Raw genomic sequence first — 15,000 nt, 5'->3', positions numbered from 1 at the left:
TGGGCCGCGGTTTATACATCATTATACCGAGACCACCGAAAAACAGATCTATTTTTGGTGGCCTTGATTATGCGATGTACAGAAAATTCCATTGCGCCGAAGAAACTATTTTTTACTTGTTTAAATGTGTCTCAATAAGTAATGTCAGAAATAGGTTTTAAATCTATCTCCTAGCTGAAAGCCTAAGTATGCAGACCCATTTAAAGCCTTTTTGATTTTTTTAAATGAAAATTAGTGCGTTTTGATATTAAAAGCTATTTTTAAAATAAAAATTACTGCAAAATATAACGGAGAGAGAGAGAGAGAGAGAGAGAGAAAGAGAGAGAGAGAGAGAGAGAGAGAGAGAGAGAGAGAGAGAGAGAGAGAGAGAGAGAGAGAGAGAGAGAGAGACCTAAATTATGAAAAAACCTACTATATCAAGCTATTTTTAAAATGACGATTACTGCAGAATATCACGAGAGAGAGAGAGAGAGAGAGAGAGAGAGAGAGAGAGAGAGAGAGAGAGAGAGAGAGAGAGACAACCTAACTATGAAAACCTACTAGACATTTATTTTTAAAATAGCAATTACTGCAGAATATAAAGAGAGAGAGAGAGAGAGAGTGAGAGAGAGAGAGAGAGATAAAAAGAGAGGAAACTAGATAAAAACATAAACTATAAAAAAAAACTACGCATAACAATGTCATCACTCAAGGGTTGGTTTATGACAAGCTGACATTTCAACATATATTCCAGAGCAATCAGCAAGGGCCATTGGAATAAAGGTATAGGAAAAAAAAAAAGGCGGTAGAAGGAATAATTAACGAACAATGATAATTACGGACAAGGACAAAAAGACGAGTGTTTACATCAACTTTAAAGTTATTTGATCTAATACTCCCTTCACGGACTGGGCAGTCGGCCATTGTTTGGGTTTACTGTGCGTCTTTTGTTAATGTCTTTTCACGCTCTGACAGCCAGGCCGCCACTGTTCGGTTTACTGGGTCCTGGGTTTAGTGGGTCGTGGGTTCACCATTCTCCGTGTTTTGTCCTCGCGACCTTTTTATGTGCGTTCCTCTCTTTCATCTTCCCGTTCGTTAGGCCGCCCGACCGACATCCGAAGTTTCGTCTTTTGTCTGACCGTGTTTTGTTTACCACCTGCATCGTTTGCAGTTCGTTATATGTTAGGTCGTCAGTCAGTGGGTTCCTCCCGACGCGTCCGACAACACGTTCAGGCAGCGTGTTGTCTTTCATCGTGCACGCACGCGCACGCACAAACAAACGCCCTTTGAGAGAGAGAGAGAGAGAGAGAGAGAGAGAGAGAGAGAGAGAGAGAGAGAGAGAGAGAAAAGAGAAAGAAGGACAGAAAGAGAAAAGAAAGAAAGAGAGAGAGAGAGAGAGAGAGAGAGAGAGAGAGAGAGAGAGAGTCAGTCTCTTCTCGCTCACTGCCTCGAGGAAAAATTAATCAGCAGCGCCACCTTGTAAAAGGTCAGAAGGGCCACTAGACATATTTAAGGGCTGGGAGCATCAATCCATAGGTTGGATACTCTCTAATTAACACTCACCGCCTTCAAGGATGTTGAATATATATTAACAAAAATGTTGAAAAATAATAAAAACAAAACTTATCTTTACCTGAAAACTAATAAAATAATCAAAATAAAAATTATCTTTACTTATTTCCAGACAAGGAAAATGTAAATGGGAAAAAATGAAAACTGTAAACAATGCAAAAATGGAAGATAAGGAAAATGTAAATGGGAAAAAATGAAAACTGTAAATAATGCAAAAATGAAAGATAAGGAAAATGTAAATGGGAAAAAATGACAACTGTAAACAATGAAAAAATGATAGATAAGGAAAATGTAAATGGGAAAAAATGAAAACTGTAAACAATGCAAAAATTAAAGATAAGGAAAAATATAAATGGCAAAAAATGAAGATTGTAAACAATACAAAAAGGAAAGATAAGAAAACATTTTCGAAAAATAATAAAAATAAAACTTATTTTTACTTACTTCCAGATACGGAAAATGTAAATGACCGAAAAAAGAAATGAACCGCCTTGAAGCATGCTGAATATATATTCAGAAATTTTCTAAACATAATAAAAATCAAACTTATCTTTACTTTCTTCAAGATGGGGAAAACGTACATGACAAAAAATTAAAACTGTTAAAATGCAAAAATGAAAGATATAACAATGATCACAAAAACCGTGATTATTAAGTTGTAGTGATATAAATATAAAGAAAACAATAAATAAAACAATAACTTATCTTTACTAAATCAGTGACAAGGAAAATGTAAATGGTAAAAAATTAAAACTGTAAAAAATGCAAAAATGAATGATATATTTATACAGTAGTTAAAAAAAAATTGATCTAAAAGTTGTAGTGAAACACAAATAAACAACATCAAGCTCTAAAAACAGTTGAAATTGGATGATTCCCATAAAAGCAAAAGTTATCTGCACGAAAATGTGCTTTTGTAATTTGTCAGGATATGAGAATATTCTTCTTCTCCTTCTTCTGCGTTTAACGTGCTTTTTGCGGTAAAAATAAAAAAGTCTACGTAAGGAACTTCACACAACTCGCTTAATACAGGAAAAGGAAGAAGATGAGAGAGAGAGAGAGAGAGAGAGAGAGAGAGAGAGAGAGGCTTTATAAATGAGTGAAAGAATAAGCTGAACAGACAGAAGTATTAAGTAAAAAGTATTAAGTAAACCAAAAATACAAAGCTTGTATCTCCTCTAAGCAACATCCATACTTGAAATTTTTTGATTAAAGAATGTCCGGTAAATGGTATTATTATTATTATTATTATTATTATTATTATTATTATTATTATTATTATTATTATTATTATTATTATTATTCAGAAAATGAACCCCATTCATATGGAACAGGCTTGCATTGTCCATTGACTTGAAATTCAAGCTTATTATTATTATTATTATCATTATTATTATTATTATTATTATTATTATTATTATTATTATTATTATTATTATTATTTAGAAACTGAACACCATTCATATGGAACAGGCCCGCAGGGTCCACTGACTTGAAATTCAAGCTTCCAAAGAATATTGCGTTCATTAGAAAACAAGTAAAAAATGCGCCGGTCTCTTCGGCGCAATCGAGTATTCTGTACAGCCGGTGTAATGCTGCATGAGCCGCGGCTCATGAAATTTTAACCACGGCCCGGTGGTGGCCTTTCCTATATATATACGTTGCCAGGTGCACCATTATGGCTAACTTTAACCTTAAATAAAATAAAAACTACTGAGGCTAGAGGGCTGCAATTTGCTATGTTCGGTGATTGGAGGGTGGATGATCACCATCCCAATTTGTAGTTCTCTAGCCTCAGTAGTTTTTATGATCTGAGGGTGGACAGAAAAAGTGCGGACGAACAAACAAAGATGGCACAATAGTTTTCTTTTACAGAAAACTAAAAGTAATAATTAGCTAATGATTTCGAGGCAATCAAGTATTATAACCTCGTTGAACAAATCATTCATCAATTTTAGCGAATTAGCCATAGGCTCCGAAAGCAGACTGACGATAATTGTAAAATGACTGAATCCTTCCGTGCAAGCCAGGATCAAAGACGCCGAAAAAAAGGGGATACTTCATCACTATTTCCTCACTATTCCCAGTCAGTTCGTTTCTAACTCTTTCTCTGGAGCGAATATCGCCCCGAGAGGGAGAGAGAAAAAAAAACTAATTTACAGAGCTCGCTTAATCAGCTGATTTAGGAGTTAATTGGGAAAATGTTACCACTCTTTGAACACATTTCCGGGATATAATTTAATAACCTGAGCTGAAAGAGTTATGAAGACGCGATTCATATTGTATTTTTTTTAGGGGTTTTTGTCATGCCTTGGGATTGATGGTATCGAAGGCTGGTGGATTTTTTGATGAATATAATAAGAAATATTTAATATGAACTGATGGGCTATAAAACTGTATGTGCTTTTACGTGTGTGTGTGTGTGTGTGTGTATGTATGTATGTATGTATGTATGTATGTATGTATGTATGTATGTATGTATGTATGTATATTATATATATATATTCACATGGATATACAGTATATATTACATATATGCATATATATATGTTGTGTGTATTTCTGAACTTATTAATATTCATGATGCACACAAACATACATAAGGAACATAACAAAGTTGGCCCTAAATTACCTACAAAACTCTCACGGAACAGAATGACCATTTACGAAGCAAAGAAGAAAACACAGAACTAGAAGCGAGTCAAGTAAAATAGCAAAACACAAGATGAAACAGAGAAGTGGAAATAAAAGAGAAATAATGGAGTACATAAATACCACTAACTCTTTATTGGAGATTATCAGTGCATTCATCTAACTCATGTCTGGGATGTAGGCCTATTATCACTGAGGACGAATGCACTGACGCCTCGTGATTATTACCATCCACATAATTCAGTCAATTAAAAAAACACAAATTGGAGAAAAAATGTATTAAAAAACACATAGTTTTGGAGCGTCATACTCCCTCTTCAGTGTGAAGACACAGGAGTGAATGAATGTCTCCACACATTCAGTCTACGAAAGTGTAGGTGGTTTTGAATGAATTTGTTCTTAAATTTTTGCTTTTTCTCGAGTTACGATGCTCGATACTGATCTGTTATTATTCATTCACTAAACGTAGTTATCGTCAATACTATCACTCACGAAATAATGATAATAATATTAGTAATATCCACACTTTGAGACTACAAAACGCGAGATCAACCATGGACGCATTACTTGAATACAGAGTTTACGACAAAGGCCAAGCACTGGGACCTATGAGGTCATTCAGCGTTGGAAAGGAAACTGAGAGTAAGTAGGTTTGAAAGGTGTAACTGGAGGAAAACCTCGCAGTTGCACTATGAAATAATGTTAGGAGAGGGTGGATGGCAAGATGGAAGAAAGATAATATGAATGGAGGTACAATAAAAACAATGAAAGGGGTTGCAGCTAGGGGCCAAAGGGACGCTGCAAAGAACCTTTAGTAGTGCCTACAGTGCACCCCGTGAGGTGAACTGATGGCACTGCTCCCCTACGGGAGGCATGACTCGGAAGTACATGGAGGTAAGTTGTAACCACGGTCTAAAGAAGACTTCTTTAGGTGTTGGTTATAGCGATGTGGCAGCACGCACCAGAAACCCCGGGAGCGTGAAGGTTGGAAGGACACCCTAACAAACAGAGAAGGACTGGCGGAATTAACGCAAACAGTACACATGGTCTAACACCCAACAAACGCCTTGAGAACGTTAACTCGTCCGGAGCCATTACTCACAGCACGTTCCCCGTGCTCTGGGCGTACCTTCCGTTCTTGTAATCTTTGTTCGTGAGCGTACCTTCCGTTCTTTTAATCTCTGTTCACGCGCGAACCTTTCGTTCTTGTAATATCTGTTCATGCGTGTGCATTCCGTTCTTGTAATATTTTGTTCACTTCGCAACCTGAGAGACGCAGCATTTGGCTAGGACACAATAACCTTAAATAATATAAATCAGTTACGTACTACTCCATATTGAAAACTGAATTGCATTATTATTATTATTATTATTTTATTATTATTATTATTATTATTATTATTATTATTATTATTATTATTCAGAAGACAAACCCATATTCATGTGGAACAACCCTACATGGGGTTATGACTTGAAACTCAAGCTTCCAAAGAATGTGGTGTTCATTTGAAAAAAGTTACAGAAGATAATGGGAAGTATAGAAAGAAGAGATCATCTATTTGAAAAGAAGGTAAATTAATAAATTAAAAGATAAACAAATAAATATCTAAAAAAAAAAAACATTAAAATACAAGGCGTTATCGTTTTTGAGTGAGTAATGCATTGCATTATGATCAAGAAAAAATAACTGTATTCTTCTGGTAGAGGCTAGGCCAATGAACAGTACCCCAGATTATTTGTTCAATATTTTTTCTTATAGAATAAAACTGTCTTGAATGGTTACCTATGAATTAAAGAATAAAGGATAACCTTAGGATTCTTGAGAATGAGTTCTTAAATACAGATGCTTAGGATGCAAGGAGCACAGGACTTCGGTGCACAAACATATCGGAAAGCACCCCTTAGCAGCTAATCAGCTAATTCCTCCAAACTTCTTTCAGAGCTTAGACGCATAAGCAAAATCCTACAAAAATAATAATAATAAAAAAAAGGGCTGATGCATCAAGCAATATGGGGGTCGACCTGCATTCGCAACAAAGCAACGTGATCAACGTATAGCATTATGTCTGTACATCTTAAAAAAATAAATAAATAAATTCCTTTCTGAGCAACAAAGAAACGAGAGACATTACATATAGATATACGGACGCATGTTTCTCGAAACCTTTTACCGAAATTAAAGTCTTTGTGGTTTGTTCCTCCTCAATGCGAAATTTCCACGGAATCGATACCAGAAGTTTTGAAGTTGTCTTCCGGGGCGTTTCACAATACTCATCAAACACCGATCACGTACGGTATGCGTTTTACGAACGCGGTATCGATGGAAACTGCCTACGAGTAGCTTACAAGGCAAAAGAAAAAAAAATTGATCTTTAAAATGACAGGAATCGATTGGAATTTTAGTGATTGCTGTGTTACCATATGATGAACATGACGATGCCTAAATACTTCCATATATAAATAAAACGAAATTAGTTAATATATAATATGTATGTAAGTGTTCGTATTTGTGAAGAGTGCACAAATTTGTGAGGAGTGCATGAATACGCACACTTACATTATATATATATATATATATATATATATATATATATATATATATATATATATATATATATATATATATATATATATATATATATATACACAGTATATATATTGTATGTATGTAAGCGTGCGTATTTGTGAAGAATGCACATTAGCTCACACAGTTAAGTATGGAGTATGTCTAATTATATAAATGCTAAACAAGTCTTATTTACAAGTCAGGAACAAATCATTCACTTAAGTTAAACTTAGAGATGTGTACATACTGGAAGTTGCAGGAATGATTGACTGAATATTATATAATTATGTGAAAAAGAACCAGAAAACTCGGTCTTCGAGTTTTTTCTATATTTTTTTTCTATATTTTTTTATATCTTTAATGCTGAGGCCGTTCGGATTGGAAACCTAATGGCCGTATCTAGACCAGGCCTGTGAGGAACATGGGAAGAGAGAAGTTGAGTTTGACCGATATAAATGAGTCTAGATCAGCATCAAGATCTACAAGTATTATTTTTTCATGCACCCATACTACAAAGCAGTAGACTCCCACAGTATTTCTTTCTTCCACCTGGCGTCACACCAACTACGGTCAACGAACGACGCATTCTCAACTGAGAAGGTGGTAGGCACTCCTGCGCTAATCCTCAAGAACTTCCTAAGTGGCATCTATCTCGAAATTTGGGAACAATCTCACCGAGGAAAGAAAGAAAACGGTTACAATGAAGAGTGGAAAATTGGGTGGCAGCCATTTACAAAGGAGGCAGCCTTTGTTTCAGAGCTATATAAAGAAGGCTAAAAACTGTATGGTTTCAACTCGTTTCTTTGATTCATAGGACTATGAATATCAAAAAGGTTTTATAGTCTCTGAAGAAGTATATAGTAAGTTATCAAACAGCAGCTAAAGAAAGGTAGCCGGCCCTTTAGAATGTAGGCACAGCGGTCTACAAAGTACACAAGGGGGTATATTTACAAGTCGACGTAGTACTAGACTATACTATACTGAATTCTTAAGACATCGAATTAAAACTTCAAGTAAAGGCACAGCGAAGAAAGACTACGTTGCCCTCTTTAAGCTTTGACTTAGATGAAGAAAAAATATGGAAATGAAAAAATATAAAAATAAAAAGTCAAGGAAACAATGAAATTGAAAGCGTTATCTGCTTTGGGTACGTTATAGGCCTACACAGAATATGGACTGAAGAAAAGAAAAACTAGAATTCGTCCCTTGTCTCTCAAGAAATTGGGATCATAAGAACAACAAAATGAGATGCTTTACTACTGTACTACTATAAATTCCCTACAGTCCTTCATCTTCATTCATAAATCAATACTGCGCAAGTTTACAAGCGTCCGTTCCTCTTTTAAGCGATCACACTCAAGTTGCAATCGTTCTGCGGCTGATTTCGCTCTCCCTCTCTCTCTCTCTAAATAACACCGAGCAACGCGCAATAATCTCCTGCATCCTGTATTAGCGAAAACAATCAAGCATACCGGAGATAGCAGTAATGAACATCAATAGTCATCTAATAGAATTTAATACCACGTTTACCATAGCTTTCAGCAGAGAATGGAACTAGCCATTATTTGCGAATATCTCTCACTTCTCTTCCATTTGCTTGTCATTACCCCAACCAAAGTCAAATTTAAACACATGTCCTACAAGAGAACCTGTTGTAAAGACTTTAAAATATGACGCAAAGAAAACTTCGAGCCTATTATTCCAATGCAAGTTCGTTAATTTAAAAGGCAATTTGGAGGGGGGTGATGGTTGGTAAAGAGGTGGGGGTACGGGAGTGTAACCAAGGGTAGGGTGGACGGAGGGTGACTGGTTGCTTCAGAAAGATATTCACGAAATAAATATCCGAATCGCATAGCGCCACATCCGTTATGGAAGCCGCTTAAGAGAAGGGAGAAAGAAAACGTGCATAAATTCGAGGGTGGGCGAAGAAGGAGGCGTAAGGAAGAGAACTAAAAGGAGTGGCTACAGTATAAAAGAGAAGAGGCAGAAGATATTTTTTCCTTCTCTTCTTCTTACGCCGCCTTGTGAAGAGAGGTCGGGGGGATGAGATGAACCTCGCTGGCGGGAGGGTGGGGAGAGGTACATTTTTTTTTCTTTCTTAAACAGCCTCTGCTGCTTGCTTTCCAGGTCCTTACAAAGACCTGGTGGAAGTAAGACCTCCCCAGGAGAAAATGGGAGACATAATTACCCTTCTCTAGTTCATTTACCAGAGCTGTCGACTTACAGAAGACTCAAAAGAAAATGAGACTACTTGAATAGACGTCGTGTGCTTAGTTCGTGAGGCTCCCGAGCCCCCTTCCTCGCTCGCCTATTGAGGAGCCGGGTTTAATTTTGTAATTCTTACGTACATGGCAAACTTACCTCATAATGAGAGAGAGAGAGAGAGAGAGAGAGAGAGAGAGAGAGAGAGAGAGAGAGAGAGAGAGAGCCGAATGAAAAGAGAAAGCCTACTGACAGGAATAATGGATAATGCTAGGCCGATGTAGAGTGACAGACAGAAAGTTAACTGATAGGAATAACAAATAATGCTAGGCCGATATAGAGTAAGAAACAGAAAGCCCACAAACACATAATAAGAGACAACGCTTCGATGAGCAAAAGCAAACAACAGTCTCTCGTGCTATACAACGCAAACGCAACAAAAGAAAAGAGGAGCAGAATTCTCGTATATAACACCTGGTCACAAGAAGCACCATTGTTACGCACTGCCGTACAGTTCTTAGGCCTATATTATTAAAAAGGGTTTTCATAAAGAATTCTAACAAGAAGCGTAGGCCTAAATCTAAAACGCAATAATTCAATACTTCTGTCCTGTTGTTTATTGTAGAGGATTATTCATAAAAAAACATAAATAGGGAATTTTAGACTGAATAGAGGAATGAAAAATAATACAGTTTCTTAATTTCTTCCTCTAAATATTCAGATTAAAAAACAAATCAACAAGAGAGAGAGAGAGAGAGAGAGAGAGAGAGAGAGAGAGAGAGAAACTTTTGTTAAGGTAAAACCAGAAGAAAATAACAATTTTTTTCCATGACTTACCCAGGCATAGTGATAAACAATCCTCATGGTGGAGCGCTATCTCAAAAGTCGATGACTGGGCAACGATGATGACGTCACAGCAGTGGGTAAACGAACAAACGGACGCACACACAAGTAATGGCTTGTCCGGTGTATTTTCCACGAAGTGCCATTTTCACTGATCAATTTTCAATCTCTGTCATTTGAACGGATCACTTATCGAATAATTCACACGTTATTGGGAAGGCGAGCAGCCTCTATGCAGATCACAAATAACACTTAATTCGGGTGAATTTTTTTAAGATTTATGAGTTCACGTTTCGACAGTTCGTTTCGGGTAATATTTATCTCAATTACGTAACTTTCAATATCTGTAAATAATCCTGAAACGAGGCAGGAAGACCGTTTTTGTAATGGAATAATCTCTCTCTCTCTCTCTTGATGTATTGCTGTACAATCTCAGCATGCATAAACAAATTATTGTCATAGGTTAAATATGTATATACATATATACATATACATATATATATATTATATACATATACAGATATGTATGTACATTAATGTGTTATATATGTAGATATATATATATATATATATATATATATATATATATATATATATATATATACTATATACTGTATGTGTGTGTTGCCTGTGCAGTGTGTTTTTATGTATATATAACTATATCTATCTATCTATCTATCTATATATATATACATAAATATAAACACAGAGATAACATCAACAGTATTTTAATGCGATTATAAAGCCGTGTACCTTTGATCACACAGAGTCGTCCATTAGTTTCAACATGAAAGCTAAAGCTGAAATATAGGTCTAGCATGGAATACAGATGTGATAATTGTATTTACACACATGAACTTCACCTGACATTTCTGATGAGTCTATGCTGTGCATGTCATCATTTCATTTCATTTGTGTATTTAAGTCAATAACGGGATGAAATTTTTGTGAGTGTATGCATCTACTCGTCAGCTACGATATTATTATTATTATTATTATTATTATTATTATTATTATTATTATTATTATTATTATTATTATTATATTCAGAAGATGAACCCTAGTACGATATTATTATTATTATTATTATTATTATTATTATTATTATTATTATTATTATTATATTCAGAAGATGAACCCTATTCATATGGAACAAGCCAACAGGGGCCATTGACTTGAAATTCCAGCTTTCAAAGAACATGCTGTTCATCTGAAAGAAGTAAGAGGAGGTAAAGGGAAATACAGAAAGAAAGGATCTCACTTATTAAAAAAAATTATAAAATAAATTTACAAATTAATAAATATATAAAAATGTAAACAGGTGTTTTAGCTTTACGCAATGAGCTTTTCATCTCTTCAATCTTCTAACCATCTTGACGTAATACTCAAAACCTCAATCATTTTAATTTCTGTAAGTTTTCTCATGTTTTTCTGAAGAGCTGACAGCTGATATGATCTTCAAAAATGGTTATTAATAATTCCTGAGCATGTAATTATTAAGAACATTGACAAGATCCTTCAATTAATCGTGTGTATTATAGATTCTCAACAGCTAACAGCTGATGTGAGTTAAGTTAAGTATACCTTAGTTTAACCAGACCACTGAGCTGATTAACAGCTCTCCTATGGCTGGCCGGAAGGATTAGACTTACTTTACGTGGCTAAGAACCAATTGGTTACCTAGCAACGGGACCCACAGCTTATTGTGGAATCCGAACCACATTATACCGAGAAATGAATTTCTATCACCAGAAATAAATTCCTCTAATCCTTAACTGGCCGGCCGGAGAATCGAACGCGGGCCTAGGAGAGTGCTAGGCGAGTACGATATCGACCCATCCAGTGAAGAACTTGCAGCTGATATGGCCTACAAAAGTAAATTATAAAGAATACTGACAAGATCCTACTTTAGTGTAATACAACTGCCTCTTAGTGCTTATGATATTTTTAATCACGTTAAATAAAAAAATTTTCATATAAATTTCTAATTGCAAAATCACTAAGTTCAACAGCTTTCCCATTCTTATATATTAGTTATGACATTGTACGTATAGTATAATTTTGAATCTACGTTGATAATCAACAAAAATGAGTTCAAAGACTTTTTTAAACATTTACAAGAAGAGGCTACTTAGCATACGCGATTACGCATACAAAAAACCTACATACCTAATGAAAACCAAACGACTTAACTAAAGGAACAAAAGGTTTAATTTAAACAATCAACTTTAAATCTGTGATGATAATCAACAAAAATGAGTTCAAAGACTTTAATCAAACAGTTCTAAGAAGCGGTTGCTTAACATACGCAATTATGCTTATAAAACCCCTACATACACAATAAAAGCCACACAATTTAACAAAAGGAAAAAAAAACCTCTAACTCAAATAATTAACAGTATAAAAAAAACTTAGCCCTCCCACGCAGCAACAGGCTTCATCTATGACATAAAAACACACACACACACACATAATCTTTTCAGAGAAGTTCACTACAGCTTCGGATTTCACTACAACAGGATCGACGTGTTATTCACCACGGAACAAGTGATTTTACATGATACGGAAGAAGTGTAGTTTTACAAGCTCATCGAGAAAAAAAAAAAAAAAATAGGTGGGAAGGGTGAATGTAGGGGGCTACGAGAAACATGTTATACAAGAGGAGTTATCTAAATAGGCCGACGAGCAAGGCAAGGTAGGCTGCGCTGGAATGTGAGAAAGGTGGGTGGGAGAAGGTGGGGCGTTGGGGAAGGAGGAAGGGGGAGACTGAGAGAGGGAATGGAATGGATAAGCAGACCAATATTTGATAAATATAGGGATTACAAAACTAGATTAAAAACTCTGGTTTTCAGTTTTCGCAAAAACAAACAAACAAACAAACAACATTAAAATAACAAGAATCAGACGATAAATCAAGACCAAATAGTTCTAATATTTGCATCTTATACTACAGAGCTTGAATGCACTGACAGTCATGGCACCGCGCCGCGCCGTTGGCCCTCAACCCGAAACTCTTCAGCCAGAGAAACTTGAATTATTATTATTATTATTATTATTATTATTATTATTATTATTATTATTATTATTATTATTATTATTATTATTCAAAAGATAAACCCTGTTCATATGGAATAAGCCCCAGGGCCACTGACTTGAAATTAAAGCTTCCAAAGAATGCGCCATAGATTTGGAAGAAGTAACAGAAGGTATTGGGAAATACAGAAAGAAGAGATCAGTTATTAAAAGAGAAAAATGAACAGATTAATAAATAAAGAGATAAAAATGTAGGTACACAGGAAGTTCGGTCCATTAGTTTGGCTACAGCATAAGAGAAGCCTCTCAGAAACTGGAAGAGTAACTCCAACGAAAAAGGACAATTCTCGCAATTGATAATATGTGTAAATTTGTCACATCTAAGGCGAGGTGACAGTGTGATCGACTTTTAAAGAGGATAAAATGGAAGGTTTTGGCATAAACATGCTGATTTAGGGACAAGGTCAAGCATAGGGACAAAGGTCAAGCATACTGATTTAGGAAAAAAGGTCAAACATACTGATTGAGGACAAAAGGTCAAGCATACTGATTTAGGGACAAAAGGTCAATACTGATTTAGGGACAAAAGATCAAGCATGATTTAGGGACAAAGGTCAAACATACTGATTTAGGGACAAAAGGTCAAGCATACTGATTTAGGGACAAAAGGTCAAGCATACTGATTTAGGGACAAAAGGTCAAGCATACTGATTTAGGGACAAAAGGTCAAGCATACTGATTTAGGGACAAAAGGTCAAGCATACTGATTTAGGGACAAAAGATCAAGCGTACTGATTTAGGGACAAAAGGTCGTACTGATTTACCAAAAGGTCAAGCATACTGATTTATGGACAAAGGTCAAACATGCTGATTTAACAAAAGGTCAAACATACTGATTTAGGGACAAAAGGTCAAGCATACTGATTTTGGGACAAAAGGTCAAGCATACTGATTTAGGGACAAAAGGTCAAGCAATCAGAACACAAATTTCATATAACTTAATACTTATAAACATAACCCAGAGTGTCTGCCTCAAATTTACTTATATCAAAAAGTAAATTAATGCTTGCAAGCACAGTCCAGAATAGTTATGGCAACAAAGTGCAGAAATGGTACCCTAACTAGGGAGGAATAAAAGAATTAACTCAATTTATTGCCAAGGAATGAAAAAATGACTCTCCATTTCACCTATTTGTGGAATGGAAGAGGATGAATGTCAATTTCTTCTCGGACCGGAACCTCAAAAATAACTTTGAATGATGAAGTTGAGGACTTTAGTAAGAGACCTACTGGCAATCATCCATGGTCATTTTCTACTGCATATTAAAAGTTACACTCCATATAATTACTTTATTTCTTTATTTTCCTGTACGGTTAACGACACTGGCAACCGGATGCTCCAGATAAACATACTTTTGAATAAAAGAAAAATAAAAAAAAATAAAAGAGTATGTTTGGCAAACACTGAAGGAAGTGATAAACAAGCTTTATTAATTTAATTTTACATAATTTGAAAAATTGCAAGAAAGATCAAAATAAGTTAAGAATGAAATATATAATGTTTCTGCCAGTGGCGAATTTTTACCTAACCTTTGAACCCCTACGTATGACCTTGGCCCTAACCCATGGGCCCACAACGCAAATGTTGAATCCTCAACATATAAAGTTTACACTACATATATTTAAAGATATTAAAGGTTATCTTACTTATAAAAATCTATCTTTGTGGATTGACAGACATAAAGACGATAACACACCACAGACTGACGGACGGACAGTAAGACAGACAGACAGTTCAATTACCAGATGCCCCGGAAGGTAAACCCGAGTCATAAAAACCTGCGTATTGTTGATCTACAAAGATTAAATTATATGGTCTGTGGATCCACGACTATTATAGTATTATTTGCTTGCCTGACAGGATGTGGTCTGTGACCACGCGCTGACCCTTGCAACATTTCTCTTCAGAGATTCAACCTGAAATGGATTCAGTACTTCGTGACAAGATTTCATCCTGGAAGTAATAGAAACCTAATGACTAATAAGGCCATATAATAAACTGTTATAATGTTAAGGAGTAATTTATTGTACATTAAAAGAACGACTAACTGCCTTAAGATTTTCGTCATCTTGTTTACAAAGCCTAAAATAAT

The 15,000-nt window shown here is 35.5% G+C and overlaps 1 protein-coding gene across 5 annotated transcripts in view; it reads right to left on the bottom strand.

Moving 5' to 3' along the window:
* LOC136846590 (EGFR adapter protein-like) overlaps positions 1 to 15,000 on the bottom strand; it is a 1,014,562-nt gene that overhangs the window by 765,233 nt on the left and 234,329 nt on the right. Inside the window, exon 1 of one of the 5 annotated variants that reach the window (XM_067117465.1) lies at positions 9,809 to 9,948. The exons of the other annotated variants lie outside the window; for them this stretch is intronic. Coding sequence (XP_066973566.1) covers positions 9,809 to 9,835 — 27 coding nt within the window. The 5' untranslated portion in view covers positions 9,836 to 9,948. Of the gene's footprint in view, positions 1 to 9,808; positions 9,949 to 15,000 lie in introns of those variants that run through there. 5 annotated transcript variants of the gene reach the window in all.

This window comes from Macrobrachium rosenbergii, chromosome 15 (genome assembly GCF_040412425.1).
Source record: "Macrobrachium rosenbergii isolate ZJJX-2024 chromosome 15, ASM4041242v1, whole genome shotgun sequence".
In the NCBI taxonomy this organism is placed as follows: domain Eukaryota; kingdom Metazoa; phylum Arthropoda; class Malacostraca; order Decapoda; family Palaemonidae; genus Macrobrachium; species Macrobrachium rosenbergii.
The sequence above is the reverse complement of the archived record's forward strand: the minus strand, read 5'-3'. Positions and strand labels throughout refer to the sequence as shown.